Raw genomic sequence first — 24,462 nt, 5'->3', positions numbered from 1 at the left:
CGTTGTGGCAAAAAGCCACCCAAGCAGCTCTCAGCACAGCTGGGCACGCGGCAACCCCAGCAGGGACACAGCACCCCTTCGGTGGCAGCTCCAACTCCAGCAGAAATCCTGAGGCCAGGAGGGGATCACACGCCCATCAACGAACTAATCAGCATGACTAGGGAAATGGTGTGTTCTGATTGGCCAGGCCCGTGTCCTCTGCCCACAAGGGTCTCCAAGCCACCTGGACTGAGCATAAGGGGTTTCTGGAGTAAGATGAGGGGCTTGTTTCTGGAAGAAGGCGTGAGGACAGGTACCAGGGGTGTCCTTCGTGTATCCGTGTGAGACATCCCTGTGGCCAGTTGTCCCCAGAGCTGGGCGCCTGAGCCTGCATGTTATAGAGCTGCGGCCATCACAGGCTTGGTCCCTGGAAGGAGTCTCTCTTATGCAGGTGGCGACGCCACTGCCTGTGCTCGCTGAAAAGGCACGTCTAGGGAACAGCAGGCACAGAGAGCTTGTACAAGCTGCCAGCTGGATTTCTCCAGTGTCCTTCAAGAGAGGCTGTAAAGCACAAAAAGTGAGGGAACCTTCTCAGGGGAGGAGGGAGGGAGAGATGCTAAAATGACCCCCAGCTCTCCAGAAGGCTGGGACTCGTCAGCCAGCGTGCTGAAGACCATGGGAAGCTGAGGCCTTGGGCTAGCGCGGCATCAGGGATGAAGTCCTGGCTCAGCCACTCGCGCCCTTCCCCTCCCTTCTTCCTAGGTCACCTTCCATCCCCACCCTAGCACCTTCGGAGGAACTGTGCGGAGGAACTGTGCGGAGGAACTGTGCGTTCCTCCCCAGAGTACGCCTTTGCTCCAGATATACATCTCTCGGGCCTTTGTATTCATTCAGTAACTAGATTAGCGCCTACAATGGGCCACACCCCCTGCCGGGAGCTGCAGTAAATCCCCAGGCAGGCAGCGCCCACAACCTCACAGGGTGCACCCATCTAGAAATTGTAGTTGCATTATTTTTAATTGTACAAGTTATGCACGAAGTGATTCTCTTTGTGAAATGTTCCAACAATATATTTGCTACTGAGGCCACCTGACTTTTCCCAGACGGGTTCTGCCTACTTCCTCCGTTGTTCCATAGCGCGGAGCTGGGAAGTCTTTTTTGCATACATACATCCTAATACGTGCACATGCAGAAATGTATAGATGTTGCTTTGTTGACATTGAAAAAACTAAATCCAAGCTAGCACACGGTGAAGATGCCCTCCCCCAGCGGCTCAATGCCCTCCCAGAACAGCCTCCCGTGTCACTGTTTCCAGTGCTTTCTTTCAGATAAGCTAAGACAGAAGTCACCAAACCTCATCTGTCCAGGGCCAGATCATAAATACTTTAGGCTCTGTGGGCCTACGGTCTCTGTCACAACTAATCAACTCTGCCACTGTACTGAGAATGTAGCCATAGACAATACTTAAATGAATGAGTGTGGCTGTCCCAATAAAAATTTATTTAAGGACATGGAATTGTGAGCTTTCTTTCTTTCTTTCTTTCTTTCTTTTTTAAAAATTTTTAGTGGGGAAGGATAGAGAGAGAAGCAGACTCCCTACTGAGCAGGGAACCCAACGAAGGACTCGATCCCAAAACCCCAAGATCATGACAGACGCTTAACTGACTGAGCCACCCAGGCGCCCGGGTTGTGAATTTATATCATTTTCACATGTAATGAAATAGTATTCTTCTTCTTCTTCTTTTTAAAAATATTTTATTTATTTGTTTGACACAGAGACAAAGTGAGAGAGGGAACACAAGCAGGGGGAGTGGGAGAGGGAGAAACAGGCTTCCCGCTGAGCAGGGAGCCAGATGTGGACTCGATCCCAGGACCCTGGGATCATGACCTGAGCCGAAGGCAGACATTTAATCACTGAGCCACCCAGGTGCCCCAGTACTCTTCTTTTGATTGCTTTTCAAACATTTAAGAATCTAAACTCTAGTCTTGGCTCGCTGGTTACTCCAAGGCAAGTAGCAGGCTGGATTTGGCCCTTGGACTACAGTTTGGCAACCCTGGGCTACACACATAAAAAGCAAATACACCTGAATATTCTTCCCCCTCTTTCTTACACAAGGAGAGCCTATGACACACATTGTCCTATACCTGCATTTTTCTCATGTTGTGCTATGTCTTCGAGATCACACTCCTTCATTCCCTACAGAGCTTCTCCATTGTTACCTTTGGTACATTAAATTATATTTCACTTCACAATTTCCATAGCCAATCACTCGTCTATGTGTGTGTGTGTGTGTGTGTGTGTGTGTGTGTGTGTGTTGGGCTTTGTTGAGATCTCATTCACATACCATACAATGTATCCATTTTAAGTGTACAATTAAATGGCCTTTAGTGTGTCCATAGAGCTGTGACACGGCAGCATAATCAATTTCAGGGACTGTAAACCCTCACTCCTTAGCGATCAGCCTCATAGCCGCATAGCTCCCCCGAGCCATAGGCAACTACTAATCTATTCTCTGTCTCTCTGCCTCTTCTGGATATTTCTATAGAATCACACAATCTGTGGTCTTTGTGACAGTTAGCATGAGGTTTTCAAGGTTCATCCCTGCCCCAGCAGGTGTCAGCGGGGGTGATGCTGGAGAAGGTGCCATCCCTTCTTACTGTGCAGTGATAATCTGCTGTATGGCTGGGCCACATATCATGTCCATGTTGGCTCATGGACATTTGGGTGGCTTCCGCTTTTTGGCTATTGTGAATAATGCTATGAACATCCATGCACGGGCTGTTATGTGAACATATGGTTCCATTCCTCTTAGTTATACATCTAGGAGTGGAATCTCTGGGTCATATGGTAACTCTATGCTTAACCATTTGAGGAACTATCAGCATGTTTCCCAAAGCTTCTGCACCATTTTCTACTCCCAGAGGCAATGTATGAGGGTTCAAATTTCTCCACAGCTTCGCCAACCTTTGTCATCATCTGTTCTCCCCGCCTCCCCATTTGGGGGTAAAGCAGGATCTCATTGTGGGGCATGTGTGTTTTTAGCAAATACGTTGTTCTGAGATTTAAAAAATTCATTTCTAGATCTTGGACTTTTCCCTGCGGGATTACATGTAGAACTTTGTGCTTGGCAAATACCATGTAGTATGTCAAGTGCAGCTGGAGCCTGGTCCGGCCATTGCCTGTGATGGCAAGCTAGGTTGTTTCCAACTGTTTACCAGTACAAAGAACAAAGCAATGAACATTCTTGTTGTGCCTCCCAGTGCACAGAGCACATATTTCTTGATGATAGTCTTAGAACGTCTGGGGGTGCCTGGGTGGCTCAGTCGACTGGGCATCTGCCTTTGGCTCAGGTCATGATCCCAGGGTCCTGGGATGGAGCCCCGCATCCTGAGATAGAGCCCCATGTTGGGCTCCCTGCTCAGCAGAGAGTCTGCTTTTTCCTCTGCCCCTCTCCTCTTCTCATGCTCACTCGCTCTCTCTTTCTCACTGTCAAATAAATAAAATCTTAAAACAAAAACAAAAACAAAAACCAGAAGAAGTAAAATTGCCCGATTAAGGAGCATGCACATTTGAAATCCTTGAATATCTTATGAATTACCCTCTGCAAAAGTTCCACCAATGTATACTCCAGTATTCATCTCACTACTGCATGCCAGCCCTGGATATTAACCCTTTCATTGGTTCCAAAAGCCTTTTCCTTCATCAATGTCAGGTTGACTCGAAGCCACATCCCAGTACATGGCTGTCCTCCTCTTTGGTGCTAGGGTCCAGCCCCTTCTGTCTCTGTATCCTCCATGCTGCCCAGCACGGAACTGAGAGCAACAGCTGCTGATACCTGTGAGTGAGCAACTGTGATTTTTTGCAGTCTTACATGACTAAAGTGTGTGGCTTTTTTTAAAGATTTAATTTATTTGAGAGAGAGACAGAGATAGCGACAGAGATAGCAAGAGAGAGCAGGAGCCAGGAGAAGAAAGAGAAGCAGGCTCCCTCCTGAGCTGGGAGCCCGGTGCAGGGCTTGATCCCAGGACCTGAGCTGAAGGCAGATGCTTAAGTGACTGAGTCATTCAGGCACCTCTAAATTGTGTTCCGAGACCCTACAACATTCTACAGTGACTCAGTTCTTTAAGATTTCATCGTGAATGTTAGAGCTTCTGCCTAAGCTGTGTTGTCTTCTAAACCTTAAAGAAATCAAAAGTCTTCGACTGGTCTGGGGAGAAATTCTTTGGTAACCACAGAATCACGGGTCAGATTGGTCAGAACACCTGGTCGGATTGGAACACTGGCTTGCATTTCAGAACAGGTCCCAGGATCCTGGGAAGCAGGTTCTTCTGCTAGAAACATTCTGATACCATCACCCAAATGGAACCAAACAAAAACAAAAACCCCACAAAACCCTGGGGCACCTGGGTGCCTCGGTTGGTTAAGCTTAAGTGTCCATGTTCAGCTCAGGTCAGGATCTGGGGATTCTGGGATCAAGCCCCACGTCAGCTCCCTGCACAGCAGGGAGTCTGATTGTCCCTCCACCTCTGCCCCTCCCCCTGCTTGTGTGTGCGCTCTCTCTCTCTCTCTCAAATAAATATATAAAAGAAAAATCTTTAAAACAAACAAACAAACAAACAAACAAAAAAACAACCCTTAGGGGTCAGCTAAAGCCATCCCATTGCAGACCAGGAGAAGGAGGCTCCAGCTAGGAAGGTGACTTGCTCCAGGTCACATGGCTAACCAGGAATGGAACTATCAATGTAGCTCAGGTTCTGATTCCAGGTCAGTGGTCTTTCTTGAAAACATGTGGAATCTGAAGATTCCCCTCTAAACCCTATGCCAAGCTCCTCTACTTTTCACCAGACACCATAGCTTCTCCCAGAAGGCAGCATAGACTTGGGGCTAGGGTCCTGGTTATCAAATCAGAGAGTCCTGGATTCAAATCCTGTCTCAGCCTTTGAGGTCTACTTACTCTACCCTTTGACCCTTGGGCTCTTCTCTATAATACCTACCTCCCAGGCTTACAGTTCTATTTCATATAACCTACCTCACGGGGTTATGTCAGGTTTCATGGAGCCAAGTACATGGTCTGGCACACAGCAAGGACTCAATACACTGTGCCTGCCATGTTTTTCCCTCCAGTTCTCCCCTTCTTGTGTGAATCAGCTGGGTTGGGGTTGGGCGGGTGGGAACACGGTAAAGATTAATTTATCACAGGCAGGACACTCCTGGTTCAGACTCCATGCAGTGGGCTGGGTCACATGTCCCCTGCACACTGTTGTTTCACGTGGCTTGGCTTGAGCTGTCACCTCCTGAGTCACGGCTTTAATAAACTGCTGTTCACAGCAGAGGGACTATCCACATCCTCATTGATCGTCGTTGTGGAAGTCTGAAGGAGCAGAGAACAAGAGTTCCTTTGAGCACAGGGGTTCTTTCAATCCAGGCTGTCATGAGAATCTCTTGGGAGAACATTTCGAAAACCCCAAGGACTGGACGCCATCCGCTCCCTTATCCTGATCACACTGGTTGGGATGGGGTCCAGGCCACTTCAAACTGCCCAGGTGATTCTAATCAAAGTAGGACACAAGATCCTCTGCTTTATGGGAGTGGTCTTCAAACTACACCGTGCCTCCAAATCAATCCCCTGGAGGGCTGAGTGCTGTGTGTCCTGTAGGTCTGGGGTGGGGCCTGTGAATCTGCACCTCTAACGGGTTTTCGTGTGATGTCCACACTGCCGATTTTGGGGGGAGGGGCACCACTTTGATAACTGCTGATCTAGATGAACTTGAGTGGACCTCTGGAGGTCCTTTCCTTGACAGCATTCTTTCCCCCTCTAGCAACAGCCCTGACTTGTGCTTAGTGAATTACCCTACCCCTCTTCACCTCTCAGACCATAGGTGGGGGTGGTGTTCACCTGGCCTCTCAACATTAGGAGCAGGGACATGGCCAGATCTGGCAAATCAGCAGAATCTATACCCCGGCTCCAGTGAGTGGGTGGTTCAGTGATGGGCATGTCATTTAACAGAGTCCAGGGACAGTCAGCCCTGTGACTTTTGCTCGAAGGCTTGGGAAGAGGCATTAAGTGGGCATTTGCAAGCCTGGGGTTGCTGTAGCTCGCATTTGCAGGGTAACAGTCTGTCTGACTGTGAAGCAACCAACGGAGAACAGAAAATACCAATAGAGGGGCGCCTGTGTGGCTCAGTCGGTTGAGTGTCTGCCTTTGGCTCAATTCATGACCTCAGGGTCATGGGATGAGCCCCATGATTGGCTCCATGCTCAGCAGGGGTCTGCTTCAGATGGTCTCTCCCTCGCCCTCTCTTTCTGCCCCCCTCTCTGCTCCCACATGAGTCTTTCTCTCTCTCAAATAAATAAATAAAATTTTTTTAAAAAAGAAGAGACCAACAGAGACCAGGTACTGTGACATCCTCTTCCCCCTGGATCTAGCCAAACCCAACTCTAGACCTAAGTGTTTTCAGCTACAGGAGGCAATTTTTCACTTAAGCTAATTGGAGGTGTGTGTTTGCCACATGCAGTTCAAGAGTACCCAAACATGGGACATCTACAGTGCCTTCTTGCCCAGAATGGGATTCCAGCATCTTTCCTGGGTGCTGCTTCCATCAGGCAATGACCTTCAAAAACACCCCAGAGCTGAACAGCAGAGCTCACCATTTAGTCCCATCCTCTCCTTGTTGATGTGGGGTGACCTGGGGGCCAAGACGGGCATGAGTCATGTGTACAACAAAGCCAACAGGATATCAGCCCTGGGCTCTGTCAATAAATCCACCCATACCAGTGGGGTGATAAAAGCTGACCGTGCCAGGACACTGACCAAGTCCCCCGCTCAAGGACACCAGTGCTGGGACAGGGCTCACTCCTTCAGTACAAGAAAGGGCTTCCTTGCCCTTTGTTCCATGTCTCGGTTTCTCTGATTGCAATCGAACAAACACACATGAGTGTTGTTGTCATGATAAAACCATAAATGGAGTGTAGGGACATAGGAAATGATTTTTCAGTAGAAAAAGATGAGCGGAAAGGGGGAAATGAAGCCCTCTAGTAACCAGCGCCCCACACCACTGGTGACAACATTCGGGGAGCATATCCTTTTGTATTTGCTTGCTTTTTCTATGAGGATTTACATGAGGCAAGATGGGGGCCTGCCCTGGGGGACCCAAACTATCCTTTGAGGAAGGACTTGGGGTGAGTCTTGGAAGCAAGAAAGGGGAAGAGATAGCTCCTCCTTGGGGGTTGTGTCACACAGGGTTTGTTGGTTTAGAGAACAGGGGCTTTGGGGAAAGGCCAGTGGAAGCTTACTCAATTGATGAAAGACCTGAAGGTAGGTTTGTGTTAGTGGGAATGAAGGGAACTCCGCGGGCCAAGAAGCAGGAAGTAGAAAAAACAGCCATTGCCTTTCATTGGGACAGGGGTATGGATGCTTTGGTGACCCCAGCACTGCCACTGCCCTTGTCAGAGCCTAAGTCAAGAGAAAGAAGGCATCTTTCCCACTGATTCACCCAGCTGAGTGAACCCCTTGGTTGAACTGGAGAAGGCCAATGGTAGGAAGGCCAATGGTAGGAAGATGGAGCCGGGAATCATGGCTGCCCAAGAGAGCCAGTGAGAGCAACTTCCCTTAAGACAGCTAAGGAGGGAAAGGGTTTTCTAGTTTCCAGGCTCAGCTGCAAACCAAGAGCTACCCTCTAGCGAGCCCAGACAAGGCAAGAGCCTAGGGCTGCTACTTCTAGGGACAGTTTGTAGCTGAGTTCCAAATGGAAACTGGTTCCAACCCAGCTACCCTAGAGCACTGCTGGTGTACCTAGGGAAAGAGATCAGTTGCGTTTGAGTATCTATGTATAAATCAACAGCCACAGCACTGGATGTCCAGGCCTTTGTGTCACGGAGCGGCCATAGGCACGTGGGAGATGTCTTTTCCCTTCCCGGGTTCCCCTGAGAAACACCTGCAGGACCAGCCAAATGGAATGCACCTTGATCAAGAAACTGGTCTTGTTAGGGAGTAGGGACTGCTTCTGGGGATGGGCCTGTAATATTGCTGACTGTGTTTCCAGGCTCCTGCTGGTGGTAGTAGAGCACTGACATCCCACCTCACCTGCAGGGCAAGATTTCTGATTCATGGGGTCTTGAAAAGGAGTTGAGGGTAGAGGAGTTCTCCCCAGGTAGGAGATGGTTTGGAGGACTTGAGGAGACTGGGGCCGTGTGGGGAGGGAATATAATATACCAACAGTATATGCTCTCCATTTAAATGGAAAACATAATGGGCTGTCACCAAAGTGAGTACAATCCCAGGTTGCATTAATAGAAGTAGGTCTTGTAGAAAGGAGGAGGAGATGTCTCTCCCTCTCCTCTGGCAGCCCATGTCCTATTCCAGGCAATTTAACAGGGATGTGGACGCCATTGGTGGCATCCCCAGACCATCTCATCAGTTGTACTGGGTTTCTCCTCACCCTCATCACACCTGGCTCCCAGGAGCCACTGATGATCTTCAAACAGTTCCTTTCCTCCAAGCATTTTCAATTATGCAGAACTCTCCCAATTGTCCCCTGCTAAAAGTGTGCCTGGAGGATGAGTCCTGTGCAGGTCAAGAATCCTACTTTATCAGCAGCTGCAAAAACATTACTCTGATCCCGAGGGCAAAGCTTAGCCTGTTTGGCAACTCCTGGGATCACCCGGCCTCCTGGATCAGGAGTTCCTGCATTCCCCAGTGGTCACAGAGACTGGGTGGCCATTCCCAACATCTTCCAGGCCCCACGCCATGGTGTCTCTGACCACATTTCTCAACTTCATCTCCCATACTCCCCTTTACACACTTATGACTCAGCCAAAGGCAAGCACAGTTCAGCTTTTCAAAAACACATGCTATATTAGCTGTTTTTTGATTACAAGGGGGCAGAATGCCCGCTGAGACCAGGTTGACCAAGAAAGGAGATGTACAGGGTTGTCTGGCATCAGGCCCAGGTAGATCCCGCAGCTGAGGGTCTCTCGTCTCCATCTCTTGGCCTGATGTTAGCTAGCTTCATTCTCAGGCCAGCTTTTCCCCAGGAAGTTGCAAAATGGTTGCTGAAAGCTTGCAGCCCAGCAACGCTGGTAGAAATAAAACTTCTATCACCTCAAGAGTTGGAGCCTAAGGCCCAGGAATGGAGTCTCCCTGAGCAGACTGGGGTTATTATCCCGCCTAAAGCAAGTCCTGTGGCAAGGGGCATTGAATACAGTGGTTGCACAGGCTTGAGTCTCCTGCCCCAGGATGCAGGGGAAGAGACTCCTAAGAGCTGGGTTAGCTTGAGGATCAGCGGGGCTTACACCACGTGGCTTGGGAGTGGTAGAGGGCGGGTCCCTTAGGAACAATGTGCATTCTCTAATTAGAATTAGGGGAAACGGGGGATGGGCAGGAAATAGCACTTGCCTACCAGTACACATGCCCCATCCGTCCTCCCAGCAACCCAGCCACCTGGTATCAGTCCAGCAGAAACAGAGGGAAGTAAAGCCAGGCAGAGCAGCTCTGGATGTGGGAAGGAAAGTCCTGTGTTTCCTCAGAACGTCTTACTGGCTGTGTGAGAGGTCTGGAAGAATGGACGCAGAAGCCATGTGGAGGATTCTGAACTTTGAAAACGGACATTCCTGCAAGGATCATGCCTAATGAAAAGACAGATGGTTCTGGAGAGTTCTGGAGCTTTCTGGGCTTAGAATCAAGGAGGGAGACCCAGGGAGCAGGAGAGGAGTAATGTGGCAGACACTGTTCAACCTTCTTTGTCCCCTTCTTCCTTCTGGAAGAGTCCTGTGTTGTTCCGGTATCTACTCAGCCTAGCTTGAGGGTGAATCATGATTGGTCCATGCCCATGGAGATGCCCCCACCCCTCTTGCCAGCCACTGGACTAGGTATAAACAGGTGATGCAACTCTGACCAATGATAGGAGGGGTCTTTGGGGAGCCATTTTTTCCCCCCCACAGGTGAAAGGACCCTCAGAAGAAGAGACAGACCGTCCACCTGTGCTGGTCATTATTATGTTTTTGATTTTTGTTTTTTCTTTTTTGAACATTTTATTTATTTATTTGAGAGAGAGAGAGAGAAAGAGCATAAGGGGGGGAGGGGCAGAAGAACAAGCAGACCCCTGATGAACAGGGAGCCCAGCCTAAAGCTGGATCCCAGGACCTTGTCAACGTGACCTGAGCCAAAGGCAGACACTTAACCGCCTGAGCCACCCAGGCACCCCTGGCATTGCCATGTCTTGAAGTGTAGTGGCTATCTTGTAACCAAGAAAAAAGCTAGCCTGAAGGGCAGTTGACACCAGAAGAGAACACAGCAGAAAAATGCGAAGAATCTGAATTCTTGATTATGACACTGAGTCACTGAGTTAAACAATCCTGGATCCATCCTACTTTGGGACATGGTAGAAGGTAGTATAACGTGCCTGGGTGGCTCAGTCAGTTAAGCTTCTGCCTTTGGCCCACGTCATGATCCCAGGGTCCTGGGATTGATTCCCGCATCAGGCTCCCTGCTCAACAAGGAGTCTGCTTCTTCCTCTCCCTTTTCCCTTCTTCCCAGCTCATACTCTCTCTCATGTTCGCTCTCTCCAGTAAATCATTAAAATCTTAAAAAAGAGAATGCAGTGTAATATATTACCCTTAATGTTTAGGTCAGTCACATTGGAATCGTCTCCTGTTATAGCCACAGCACACTAAGTGACTCTGATAGGTTTTGGTTATTGAGGGAGTTTCTGGAGAGAAAGGACATTTTCAACACCAGCTGTTGAGGCTCTAGGCAAGCTGAAAAACTATTCTGGGAAATATGGAATCCTGGAGAGAAGATGAGCTTCGGAAGCTCATGCTCCCAGAGCCATTACTTACTAGCTGTGTGTCCTTGAACACTTTCACCTCTCTTGGCCTCAGTGTTTTGATCTGTAAAATGGGAAGAATGACACATTCATTCGTCACTGAGGTGTGGTGAGGATTGAGACCACATACACCATTCTCACATACAAATCAATGGCTACTTATGGCAGGATCACTTTTATCTGAGCACCACTAGACCAGGATCTCAGTGATGTCCAAACAAGGACTTACAAAGTGGTGACATTTTATCAGAATTCCTTTAGAAGCTTTTTGAAAAATCTGGATTTCTGGAATCCATCCAGGCAACTCAAGATTCAGTTGATCTGAGACAGAGGTCTAGGTCTATGTAGTAGGCTGAACTCTCTGCTGCAAGGAGCAGAAACCCCAACTCAAACTGGCTAAAGCAAAATAAATAAATAAATAGGTAATTTATTGGCTCATGTATATGAATAGCCCAGAGGGATAAACTTCAGACATGGCTGCATCCAGGTGCACATAACATGTCCCTAGGAATGTTTGTCTCTCTCTGATGGCTTGTCGTCAGGATCTGCTTCTGTGTTGCCTTTATTCTCAGCTAGCAACTCCAAGCTGACAGCTACAGACTAGCGCCTCCAAGGAAAGAGAACATGTCTTCCCTTCAGCTCTGCCCAAATCCTGGGGCTGCCAGAGCGGTCACACTCTGACCCTGGGTTGACCACCGTCTGTGACTGGCCAGGGAACATGCTCCCCCCACCGGAGATCCAGGGGGCAGTCTCCACCCGAACCACACAAGGTTGGTTGCATGTGGGGCAGGGAGAGCTCTCTAAGACGACACAGGGGCTCTTCTTGGGGGAAGAGAGAATGGGTGCTGAGTGGGCCCACATGGGACAAGGCTCAGAATCCACATTTCTGATCAAGTCACCCACTTGATTTGGATTCACGGGCAAGTTTGCGAAGACTGCTGGATAAATTGCTGGTTTTAGGACTTATTAAAGTCACGGAATCCCTTTCTGCCTAGGAACTCTTGAACAGTAGCCAATAAACAAGGTTGACCCAAAAACGGCTGTCTTAGTGGAAGGAGGGGTTCAATAGCCTCTAGTTATTCCCCAAGCAGTCCCTAAGGCACCCAGCAGCTCTCCTGAGCTCCCCAATTTCTTCGCTCTCTGAGGTCCCTTTGGCTCTGACTCTCCAGCCTCAAATCTGATGCAATGGAGGGAGGGGAGGCTGGGGGAAGTCTCAAAGAGCTCGCTTAATGCACTGTCCCCCTCAGCCCCTGCTCCTGCGATAGAAGCCAGTGTGCCAGAGGAGAAAATCAGGACAGGAGAGGCCAGGAGCTGGCTTAGGAGGTGCGTCAGACGTCAGACATGCCACATCGGATGCTTCTGGCTTTGAAAGCTTCTCCTGGCTGGAGGCCAAACAGCCTCTCGGGCTCTGCAGAGCACGGGGCCGTGGGGCTGCGTGGGCGTGATGACCGCCTGCCTGCCAGGGACAGAGGGGCTGGAGACGGGGGTACAGCCGTCGCAGCAGAGGGAGATGCCACGGGGACACATTGGCTGGGGAGACATGGTGGAGGATAAAGCCAATTTCACACTTTATTAGGCAGTTCGGGGCCAATTAAGGCCACCTGGAAACGAGGCCGAGGCCCCTTCTTTCCCTCCTCCCTTCACCAAGAAGAAAGGCCTGGATGGCCTGAAACTCCTCTTGTGGAAGGAGCACTATTTATTTTTTCCTACTCAAAACCCCATAGTATTCAAACCAGGAGTCAAGATCCCTTTTATTCCGCCTGAGACTGCAAAGCAGAGAGGTGTACTGAATCCAGTGTGCCCTGGGAATGGGGGCGTGGGGGGGGGGGGGCAGAGAGGAGAAGAGTCCTGTTGTTGATTACTTCATTGGTTCATCCAGAAATCATTCAACAGACACGTACTGGAGCCTACTGTGCGCCAGCAAACTCAGCTTGGAGCTTAGTGCAATCAACTATAACTCAGGGAAGCCTCGTTCATTACCCAGCTCCTCACGGAGGTTCCAGGGTTGCAGTGCCAAGAGGCAGACGCAGCCTCTGCCCTCGTGGAGCTAACTCAGTGGGGGAGACCCTCAAGTAAAGAGGCAATTTCAAGAGAGAGGGGGAAGGACCCCAGTTAGAGCTACACATGGGAGAAGCCCCTGAAACAAGCAAGGAAGCCTTCATGGAGGAAGTGATGTGTCACTGAGGCTTGAAGAATGATTTAGCATGGTGAAGGGTCGTGGGGAAGGGTGCACCACCCAGATGAAAGAGCGAGGTTTTGCAAAGGAGGCCAGAGAGGGCAACGTATCCAGTTCAGCAAGACTGCAGAGGTCAAGGAGGGGAAGGAAGAAAAACTGGGGCCATACCATGAAGGCACCGTTGGTTAGAAACCTACCAGGGAAGGACCTCCCAAAGGATCTGGATTCAGATCCGTGTTTCTGAAGGCTGGCCCCCTGCAGTGGCCTTGTGAGGGAGAGAAGGAAGGCAGGAGGACCTGGTGGCAGGAGGCCCCGTCAGGGGCCAGTGCAAGATGGCGGGTGAGCACCACAGAGCCCCAAGGGGCAGGGTTTGATGGCAGTGGGGATAGTGGAAAGTGGGTGACTCTGCGAGATCTGTGCTTGATAGGGATTCTTGGTAGGTCAGAGGGTGAGTACAGGGGACAGAGACTGGACTGGGGAGTCAGATGTATAGAGGTATAGAACCTGCTCTGATCTTAACCTCTGTGGCCCTCGGCAAATCCCTGTACATTTTCTCTCTTCCGTTCACATGTCAGCTTCATTCTCATGGGACCAGGATATGGGCCCACAAGCCTTAAGTAGGGTTCCAGCTAAAACACAGGCCACCCAGTTAAATCTAATCTGTATATAAACAGAAATAACTTTTTAGTACAAGCATATCCTATTTGGGACACTCTGACACATATTTTAATTTAGGATCAAATAAGAGGGATAAAATCCCTACCTTGGAGGAAATTACTTTTTTAAAGATTGTTTTTATTTTTAAGTAATCTCTGCACCCAGTCTCTACATGGGGCTCGAACTTACAACCCTGAGATCAAGAGCCATGTGTTCTACAGATCGAGCCAGCCAGGTTCCCCAAGGAACTTACTTTCTGACAGGCGAATCAGACAACCAACAAACAAATCAAGAAAATAAGGGAGTGGTAGAGTCGGTGATGATGGTAAGAGGGGTGATGCAGGAGTGAGTGACCGGCTCAGGCTGGGGAGGGTTGGAGGCCACCCAGATGGAGTGTGGGCGGCAAAGGCATCGCTGAGGAGCTACCCTTCCTGGCAAGAAGCTAGGCCGTGGGCAGATCTGGGGGAAGAGGGGCCAGAGAAGGGAAGGGCCAGTGCAGAGGCCCTGAGTCAGGAGCGAGCTTAGAATAATTGAGGAATAGAAAGAGGGAAGGCGAGTGTGGCCTTGTACAGTAAGTGAAGGGGAGGGCGATCAATGAGGCGCTGGGAAGCAGACAGGGGCCCATCACACCCAGCCTTGTAGGTCAGAGTAAGGAGTTGGGACTTTGTTCCATTTTAAGCAGGGGAATATGCCATTCTCTCATTTTCTTTTTTGAAGAATCCCACTGGTGGCTCTGTGGAGAGTGGACTGAGGGCAAAGGACAAGGGTGGGAACGGAGTGGCCACTAGGAGGCTCCTGCAAGGGTCTGGAGGCTGCTGTGTCACCTGGAGTGTGGTAGGGACTGGAAGAGTAGAGACAGCAGGAGGGCTGACTGGCCTCTCGAGACGGGTGGACCCGGGGGGAACAAGAGGGGCTGAGAGGAAGAGGGGAAGCAGAGGGAACACCAGGGGTTGGGCATGAACAACCCAATGGACGGTGGTGCTGTTTACAGAGAGAAGGCTGTGGGTTTTGGGGTGGTGGCTGCAGGCTAGGTATATGTTGCTTCTGTACCTCATAAGGAGGAAAAGAAGTATGATAGTCTCTGGGCAATGAAGTGATATAATTCAAACTCCATATTCAATTTTATTAAAAATAACATGGTGCCTGCATATAGTGATACATTAACAAAAAGCTCATTATCATGACAATACGACTGCAGAAAGGACATTTGCACCAAGAGTTTTTGGCTGGTGGCTGGGACTCTCCAGGTGGAGGTGGGAATGCATGACTTCCAAAGGGTGTGCCATTGCTTGGAATCTCTGTCCTGGGAGGCGGCCAGGGGTGTGGTGTAAAAGGAGAAGAAGATAGATGTTGAGATTTTTCCCAATTGTATGTTCGTGTGTTTTGTGTGTGTGTGTGTGTGTGTGTGTGTATCATTGTGCTTGTATTTTTATTTTATGCTTGGTGTTCTGTCCCATAGCTTCTTTTTTTGGGGGGGGGGGGGGGAGTGTGGAGGTCTGGGGGGAAGAGGTGTGGAAAAGAATTTGAGGTAAAAACATTTAGGAACTTGAAAAAAAAAAAAGTCAGGGGAAGGCACACTCGCCAATGCTGGCTGAATCAGCAAGGCTACAGCTCCCATGGCTGCTGGGAAGCTTCCCCAGAGCACGAAGTAATTCAAGATGGCTGCCTCCAATCACCACAGAGTATCTGAGGACGTGGTCCCGGTTACCTTCCCAGGGGAACAACCTTTGGCCTCTTAAGACATCCACTTGTTTTCAGTTTTGAAAGAGCTCACACAGTGAAGGGGTATTTTTCAGAGTTTGAGGTGGTGAAGGGTCAGGAACACAGACATTAGAGAAGAGGTGAAGGCACAGGGAGTGTGAGCCCAGAGCAAAGAAAACTTGGGTGCCAGGTTACTGCCTGCCAAGTTTGGAAGGGATCCCATGGCGGGGGGCTGGAATGCTCAGGGATCAATCACCCATTAAACACTCAAGACAGCACATACCTCAATGCTTCCATGCCTTTTCCCATGTCGACATCCCAACAACCGTTTGAGGTAGGACTATTTCCTTATTTGCCCACAAAGAGGGAAGTGAGGTTTTGGAGGGATGGAGTAACTTGATCGTGGAGGTCACACAGCAGCTAAGTGTCGAGCCAGGATTTGAACTCAGGCACTTTTGCAACAGGAAGCCTGGGCCCCTGATGGCCACCACCTCCTTTTCCTCAGTCCAGACCACTGTGCTTGCTAGATCCAATTCTGCCTTCAGAGAGGGGGGTTCCAAGCAGCTCTAGGCCAGACCCCAGGGCTCAGCATCCAGTCCTGGGTGCTGCAAGCTTCTGACCTTGAGCCCAGCTCTTAGACCTGTCTCCTGCCAGGATCTCTGTATCTGTATCGGGCCTGACCCCCGAGTCCCCATGGCCTGGGACTTGAACCTCAACCCAAAGCCTGCACCCCTACTGCCCCTGTCTCTGACCTGATCTTGATCTCTTTCCTGCCAGGACGCTTAGGAGATCGCTGTCCTCAAGTGCCCTATGGAGGCTGGGAGCACCTGCGGCCCTCCCCTCCATCCCCTGGGAGTATGCCCCCACCAACCTCACAACTTCTTCAGCTGACTTAACCCTCTTCCTTGCCCTGGCAGCTGGATCTGTGCTCCCAGCCTGGCTCTGTCCCAGGGGAGCAGCTCGGGGCTCAATGCTAACTAGGACACCAGCGTGTCTCGTGAAATGCCTCCAGAATGAGTTCTTCTGTGCTGGCTGCTGGTGAGATTTGTTTGTGTTTGTGTGTTTGTATGTTTTTAGCATGCAACGTGTGAGACCTTGCTATGTGCCAGGCACAGAATTAATCGTGTACAATGGACTCCCTTGTAGAGCCCTCAAGCAGCCATGTGAGTCGTGGATAGAGGCTGCTGGGATTCTCTTCAGGCCCTGGTCTTTCCCCAGGTCAGAGGCTCTGCTGAGACACCTGAAGCCCTGGGACCCCAGAATCAAGATAAGCAGCCTCTTCCCCGATCACGGGCCGCACCTGCACTTCCTTCCTCCCTGACTTGGGGCTCACTGCCCCTCCTGTGGCAGGGCAGGACTCCAGGCACCATGGCTGGAGGGAGGGGACCCTCTCCCTGGCTTTGCTCTCATGCAGCTAGCTGCCTTTGGGTCTCTGTCTACTTCGGGCCCTGCAGGAACAGTCCCAGCTGGCTAGGACTAGGGGCAGCCCAGCAGACCCTCACCAACGCTGACCCTGCTGCCTCAGTCACTCGGCTGCTGGCTGCTGGAGGGCAGTCCCAAGGACTCCAGTTCCAAGGGCTGGACAGCCCCCCAAGGCCTGGCGATGGTCCCCCTCCTCCCTGAGGGGCAGGGGCAGCTGGGAGCCCCATATTTCCACTGCCCAGTGCCTAGCTACTGAGCAACATATCTGTCACTAGCTGGTCAGGGAGTGGATTTTGAATCGAAAAATTTAATATAGGGAGGAGGCTACACCAGTGCCCGAAGACCCAAGAAATAGCCCAGGCAGGAGAGACGCTGGGGAGAGGCCGTGTTTCGAGTGTGCGGGATCGGGAGCTACCTGACAGGAAGTGGCAGCATAGCCAGGCCTGTCCAGGGAGTCAGGGGACCATGAGGGTGGGGCCATCGGTGGGAGTTGGGACCACAGAGGCAGCCACAAGGAGAGAGGCTGCCTGAAGCAGAGAAATACCTTGGGCTCTCCCCTCCCATCTCCCACCAGGACACCAGAGGACGGGGCCCTGGGAAATGTTCTCCCCACAGGACAGAGCAGGGCGGGGCGGGGGATACCTATGAGGGCAGGCAAGTGCATATCCAACCTCTGGAGACGGGAGCTGCCCAGAAGGGACGGCCGCAACCCGCACGCCTGCTCTGACCTAACCCTCCCGGGGCCTGGGGGTGTCCCAAACCTGTGGCCGCTGTATAGAGCTCTCTTTCCACTCAGATCCGAGGATGCCCAGACCCCTGAGGACAGGCAGATGGGCCCAAGATGGGGAACCCAGAACCCCCTGGAGAGGTGCTGGAAAGCCGGGGACTGCCTAGGGCATCCGTAGTAACTGAATAGCAGCAGCCAGGGCTCCTGAGCCCAGCATTAAGTTCAAGCTTAATGAACTTAATTAAGGGGGGGCAGATCTTTGTTCCCTAGTCTGCTTCTGGAGCCTCCGGCAAGCTTTGTCCCTGAGCTGCGGGTCCCCTGGCAACACCCTGAGAAAGTGCTCCTGGGTGCAGACGACCCTGAGCCCAGGACCAGAGTCACTGCTCTGGCAGTAGCAAGGGGCCTGGTTATGGCCTGAGTGACCGTCTAACCTGTTCGGGTGCAGCAGACAGCAGAGAGCCCTGTTGTTGGAAAGGTGGGAGAATCCGGGCCACCCGTGCCGGTGAGCATCGCCCTGGATGGGAAGGCTGTACACCTGGCCCAGGCTGGCAGCACCACGGATGGCGGAGCACGGGCAGTTCCAGCATGCCTCTGGGGTGTGACAGCAGCTTCGGAGGGAAGGGCTGTGCCCAACCGCAGCCAGGCCCTCGGGAGCCAGGGCCGGGGTCTTCCCCTCCGGAGGGGAGTAGGAGGCATTGTCACCTCCCACATACAAGGAGAAAGGCCCTATGAAACTTCCTCTAGATGTCACGCCATCTCTGCTACGGTCCCCATAAGAATGATAACTGTGTTTACTGAGATCTAGTGTGCCTGGTGCTGGGGTAAGTGATTTTCTATCAGTATCTCATTTATCCTTAAAAGCACTCTGTGGGATAGGTACCATGGAGATTCTCATGGGTGGGTCAGAAAATATGGCCCACAGTCCAATAAAAGTTTGAAGACAGCCATGGTAACATTAGCATAAAAGGAAGCAGCACTCCCAGAGACCCAAGGAAGGGGGATTCGTGTCTGAGTAAAGTGGAGAAACATGAAGGCATTTCACAGGAAATAGAAAGATATGAAATGAATTCTTCAGAGGAGATTCTCCACCCACAACAGGCCACCCACACTCAGACACAAGATATAAAGAGGAAGCCTGTTGTGGCCCACACAATCCCCACGTAGATTGCACATCAAAAAATAAAAACAGGGGCACGTGGGTGGCTCAGTCGATTGAATGCCCACATTGGGCTCCCTACTCAGTAGGGAGTCTGCTTCTCCCTCTCCCTGTGCCCCTCCCCTCTCAAGTAAGTAAATATAAACTTTTTAAAAAAGATTTATTTATTTGACAGACAGAAATCACAAGTAGGCAGGAAGGCAGGCAGAGAGAGGGGGCAAGGCAGGCTCCAACGAAGCAGAGAGCCCAATGCGGGGCTTGATCCCAGGACCCTGGGATCATGACCCGAGCTGAAGGCAGGGGCTTTAACCCACTGAGCCACTCAGGCACCTCAAGTAAATACAATCTTATAAACATAAATAAAAACAGACAAAACCCTGGTTGCTGGCTTCTCTTGAAAAATCAGAATGTCTGGGCACCTGGGTGACTCAGTTGGTTAGGCGACTGCCTTCAGCTCAGGTCATGATCCTGAGTCCCACATTGGGGCTCCCTGCTCAGCAGGGAGTCTGCTTCTCCCTCTGGCCTTCCCTCTCATGCTCTCTCTCTCTCTCTCTCATTAAAAAAAAAAACAAAAAAACAAAAAATCAGAATGTTTGGCACCACTGAGCCCTCATTCTGATGTGGAATGTTGATTAGAGCCGGGAAGCTGCTAGCTGCTTTGGACTGTGGGTGAGGGCTCTGGTCCATCGCAGTCCCCGCCACTCCCTAACGTCTTTCACCTGGTCCTTCAGCTCAACTGCGCCCCCTGCCCCGCCCCACCGGCATTTCAGGCGGCCCCTCAGCAGACTGGTAGATCCCTGCTGCCACCTGGTGGCCACAGCCCACACTTTCCATCATGGCCGAGCAGTGAGGTTCCTGAGGCGTTATCCGTGACCCGTTCCCTCGTTCCCTCGGACTGTTCCACTTAATCTTCTCACCCCCGCCCCGTGAGAGTGGGAATCGCACCCATCTTACAGATGAGAAAACAGGAAAGGTAAATATGGAAATTACCGCTAAGAAAACAGATGAGCAAGGTTAAGTGGCTCAGGCTAGTTGAACTGAGCCTGAATTGATGGATGAATGGATGGTTCAGCTAGCTGTTCTTCCTGATATTGCCGGAAGTGGAATCCTGTTCTTTCCATAACCCCAGCCCAGGATACTTTAGGCTCTGTCCTCCGCAATAGGCCCCATGATGACTTCCACGCTGGACGCTAGGTCCCGGTGAGAGAGCCTGTGCCTCCTTAGGATAAGCCAGGATGCTACAATGAGTACTTTAAGAGGACAGGGCAGGCTGGGGACCCTCATCCCACTTATTCACATGCAGAAGCCGTAAGTGCACTGTTACTTGTCTATGGTCAAGCAGGCCTTGAACTCAGGATTTCTAAGGCCAAGAGTGGGGCAATTTTCCACACCACCATGCTGCTTCCCTAGGCCGAGAAGGCCTTTCTCTTTTGCTTTCCCCAATCCCACTTATCCCAAAAGGCCTGGCACCTGCCCTGCCTCCTCCAGGAAGCCTTCCTGATCACTTCAGCCCCCAAAACTCCCTCTCACTTATATGAGCACCTATAAGCCTGGTCCATAGTCCCCTTCTGGGGTTGACAGCATGCTGCCCTGTGGTAGCAAGTAATTGCCTGATGCCTGTATGTCCTGTCTCTCCAGCCGGCGGGAGATTGCTGGGAGGCAGGGCTTCCTGTTCCCTCTGGGATGTTTATGGAAGCAATGTGCGTTGACAATTTATTCCTTGAGCCATATGACAGGACCCTGGGGAAATTCCAGAATGAACTGGACCTTGCATCCTAAAATGCGACCCTGGGCATGTCACTTCTCTACATCAATCCTTTCAGTGGCTTTCTGCCGGTCTCAGAACACAACTCAGCTCCTTCCCATGTGGACATCTCAAAGCCATCTCTCCCTGCACCTAGTACTTCCCCACATACCCTGCGTTCTAGCCCTACAGCATTTTGGTTCCCTGATGAAACATGATTATGCCTACCTCTGGGCCTTTGCATGTGCCCTCTGTCCCACCTTCACCCAACCCAAGTTACCTTTTAAGCCTCAGCTTGGATGTTACTTCTTTAAGGAAGCCTTCCTTAGTGGCCCAGTGTTGGTTAGGGACACTGACCCCTCCACTGGGCTCCAGTGGCACCTGTTACTGCCCTGCGCAAACACTTACACTGCATGTAATGGACCACTGACTTGTCTGTCTCCCTCCCCAGATAGTGGGCTTTGGGAGGATAGGGCCCCCATCTGACTTCTCACTGTATCCCAGTAGTCAAGGCCAACTCCTAGAGGCACTAGAGATGTGTGGTAGACCCTTATCAAATGAACGCATGAGGGGCACTTGGGATCAGTCAGTTAAGTGTCTGCCTTCGACTCGGGTCATGATCTCCAGGTCCTGGGATTGAGGCCCAGGTTGTGCTCCCTGCCTCGTGGGGAGCCTGCTGCTCCCTCTGCCTCTCCTAGCCACTCTTCCACTTCTGTGTGTGCACGTGTGCTCTCAAGTAAATAAAATCTCTAAAAAAAAAAAAAAATAGGAAAATAAACACATGAACGAACGAGGTCCTGTTTTTATGAACACCTATCCCATTGGGGCATCTGACTCTCCAATGATTAGAGTCCCGCAAACTCCAGAGACGTTTTCCTCTTTGAAGTCCTTTATTCTCAACAGTTCCCATCACTACTTCACCAAGCTAGAGCTCCCCGCAGTGAGCGGGACTCCAATCATCTTTCCTCCATATTGTAACCTTGCCCTCACGTTCAGACCTGGGTTTGGGCAGAAAAGGTTAAAGAGGTCGCACTCTGCGGCAGGGAGCAAGGGCCGCCCTCGGCATCAGCCTCGTCTGGTTTCCGGGAAGATACCCTGGCAAGTTCAGGGAGAGGCAGCCCCACAGGGCGATATGTAGGGCGGAGGACGCAGCGCAGGGTTCCAGGATTCCAGGGGGCAGGGGCAAGGCACATTACACAGAGGTCTCTGCAGAAAATCCAGGCCATTCTCTGCCTCTTAACATGCATTTTCTCAGTTGTCACTGACTCTGGATCTCCGTCCCTAGTCTACAAGAAACCACAACCTGTGTGCCCCTGAAGACATTTTCTTTCTCCCCTCACGCGATAGATGTGGTTCCACATGTATTCCATGTATTCCAGGTTTCTGCCTTCTGCCTTCAAGAACATCCAGTTTTGTTCAGGTCCCTCTTAATGGCACTTAATAAATATACATTCTGGGACCTGACAGAACAGGCTGTCCTCTTTCAAAAACATCTCTAAAGCTGCCTGTTCAAAACATCTGAGCAAGGACAGAACTCAGAGGGGGCACATCCCAGCTTACAGCTGGCGGCCGCTTCAGACCGCAGACCCGTCTCGTCCACTACTGCGTGTCTCGGGCCGAAGTCCCCAGTCCCGGGGACACACCGGAAGCACCTGGGGAGCTTTCTGAGTTCCTGAGGGCCTGGCCCCAGCCTAGACCAACTCCATTACAATCTCTGCGGGCGGGGTGGTGGTGGTGGGGATCCTGGCATTAGTCACCAGCCCCGCAGCAAGCAGCCAGGTTGAGAAGCCTGAGCTGGGGTTCTAGCCCACAGGAGAGTCTCAGTAAGCACTGAGGGACCCACACGTGGACTTCCTGTCTTGTAAATGCTCCCCTATGTCTTCTACTTGTATTAGAAATCTTAGTGGGAAAGAGAAAGGAAAATGAGTCAAGAGCATCTTACAGAGTGAATCTGGTGCCAGCACGGGGTCAGTGGGGACTGAGTTTCTCTTGCACAATCCATCTTCCCACTTTCCTGAACTGAGGAGTGAGGTGCAGATCTCACGCGGGCATGTATATATTTCTTAAAAGCCCTCCCAAAGCCAGAGCTAACTGCTTTAGGCGCTACAGTGACAATACCATGGAGAGGTTCTTGGAGGTAAGTCTAAGCTAACACTGGATTTTCCCCCAGCCTCTAGATTGGGTCAGCCCCCAAATGTATAATATGTATTACAGTTCAGGCCAGACCCCCTTTCCCCTCTTCCGTGAATCCCGAGATGTATCTTAGCCAAAGTGACAACCCAGAGAGGGTAATTCAATGGTGGCTGCTCCCAGAATGGCCCCAGTGGGTTGGTTTGCCTTGAACAGGTACTGTTTTTCCCATTTCCAGGTCCTAGAAAGGGATGGCGATGGGTCTGACCTCACCAAGTTCAAGAGACTGGCTACCTAGAAAGTAGTGTGGAGAGGGGCCCTGAGGTAGCTCCTGGGCTGAGGGGAGAGGGCCCCATGCTGAGTCCCAGTGTCTGCCACGGCTGGGCAGGGCCAGCAGAGGCTCGAACTCTGCAGCTGGGCCTGAGGGTGCTGGGGCCATCCTGAGACCATTGCTGGTCTGAGACTATTTCATGCTACCATGAAAATTGACATTTTTATCACACTTAACAATTTACAAGGTGCTTCCCATCCTTAGCCTCAGGCCATTCTCGCCACAACCCTGTGAGTTAGATCTCTGTGGATAAGAAAACTGAGGTTGTATCCTATGTCTAAGGCCCTTCCGCCAACTGACACCCACATGCACCTGCTACCTCCAGGCCCTGAAACCAGCGGGTGCTCCCCCGGCTCCCGACTTCCAGAAACAGGAAAGCAAGCCATCACCCAAGCTCCCCCACCCACCAGGCTTTCCATCACCTGCTGCACAGAGTTGCCTAAGCAATTTGCATGCCCTTTGTTCCCTAGTGCAGAGAACACAAGCCCAACAGCTACACAGCCTCATGTGCCCGCATCCTCCCTCACTCCTTACCCTCAAAATCTCCAGTTCCCAGGAACAGCCTCTGAATTTGCCTAAACACGTTCCAGAACGGTGACCCAGCCACACCCGCTCTGAGGCTCCACCAAGGAGAACCTTTCCACTGCCCTCACAAGCCCTTGCTCCTCAGCTAGAGAGGGCTGGAAGGGAGGTTCACCGCCCAAGACAACTCAGCTGCCAGCATTTGTTGGCTGCGGTGTCTCCTGATGCAACATGCAGGGAATGAACTGTCAGGCCAGACAGCTCTGGACCTCTCCAGCGCCCTGCAACCCCACGCACACAGGTAACATTCACCTGCGTGACCCACTCGGTGGGCATGGCTGGATAGGAGCACAGGTAAGACAGGCCATAAATGACAGCAAGTCCTCATCAACTTGACCTGCCATCCAGGCTGTTGTGACTTCAGACGGAAACCCCGTTTTCTGCAGACCAGATGAGTGCCTCTGGCTGGAGCCCTTCCTGCTCACCCATGCCAGGCATGCCTGCAAGGCCCACCCACCTCTACTGGCAGCCCTTCACCCCACCTAGGCCTGATCTCCCCTCTCACCCCCGCCTTCTCTTGGATTCCTTCCTCCCTTGGCAGCATAGGCACCACAGCAGGCACCCTAGGAGGGCAGACTCCAGCCCCACGGAGCTGGGCTTGGGGCTCTGGCCAGGAAGCTGGAAGGCACATATCCCTTCTGCTCGTTCACTTCCACGAGGCTCCATTCCGGGTTCCCCTTCTTGTCCTGGGCCTCTAGGACAGTCACCAGCTGGCCCGCCTGCAGACTCACTTCATGGCTGCTTCTGGCCACAAAGGGGTACACCGCCACCGCCTGAAACACATGGGGAGTGACACAGAAACAGTGTGGCATGGGGACAGACACACCCAACCCAGAGATGCCATTCTCGTCTTGCTCCCTCCCACCCGACCCAGTGCCCACGGGGCAGTCACCATGTCCCAAGGACATCCTCTCTGCTTCCACCAGCAATACCCACTGTGTGCCAAGCTCTGTTCCAGCATGTTCCCTGGGCTTGACTCTCACAGCTCTATAATTCTATCTGCTCCATTTTTCAGATAAGGAAATGGAGACTC

General features: G+C 51.4%; 1 protein-coding gene across 4 annotated transcripts in view; it reads right to left on the bottom strand.

Annotated features, from left to right (window-relative positions):
• Positions 1 to 223: 223 nt before the first annotated feature.
• The window catches only part of ARHGEF37 (Rho guanine nucleotide exchange factor 37), a 73,446-nt gene continuing 49,207 nt past the window's right edge, over positions 224 to 24,462 (bottom strand). For 3 of the 4 annotated variants that reach the window (XM_059417140.1, XM_059417139.1, XM_059417138.1), the window contains exon 13: positions 18,786 to 24,202. In XM_059417140.1, coding sequence (XP_059273123.1) covers positions 23,993 to 24,202 — 210 coding nt within the window. In that variant the 3' untranslated portion in view covers positions 18,786 to 23,992. Of the gene's footprint in view, positions 541 to 18,785; positions 24,203 to 24,462 lie in introns of those variants that run through there. The other variant, XR_009407400.1, reaches the window with a different exon arrangement.

The sequence above is a fragment of the Mustela nigripes genome, chromosome 12 (genome assembly GCF_022355385.1).
Source record: "Mustela nigripes isolate SB6536 chromosome 12, MUSNIG.SB6536, whole genome shotgun sequence".
Classification (NCBI taxonomy): domain Eukaryota; kingdom Metazoa; phylum Chordata; class Mammalia; order Carnivora; family Mustelidae; genus Mustela; species Mustela nigripes.
The sequence above is the reverse complement of the archived record's forward strand: the minus strand, read 5'-3'. Positions and strand labels throughout refer to the sequence as shown.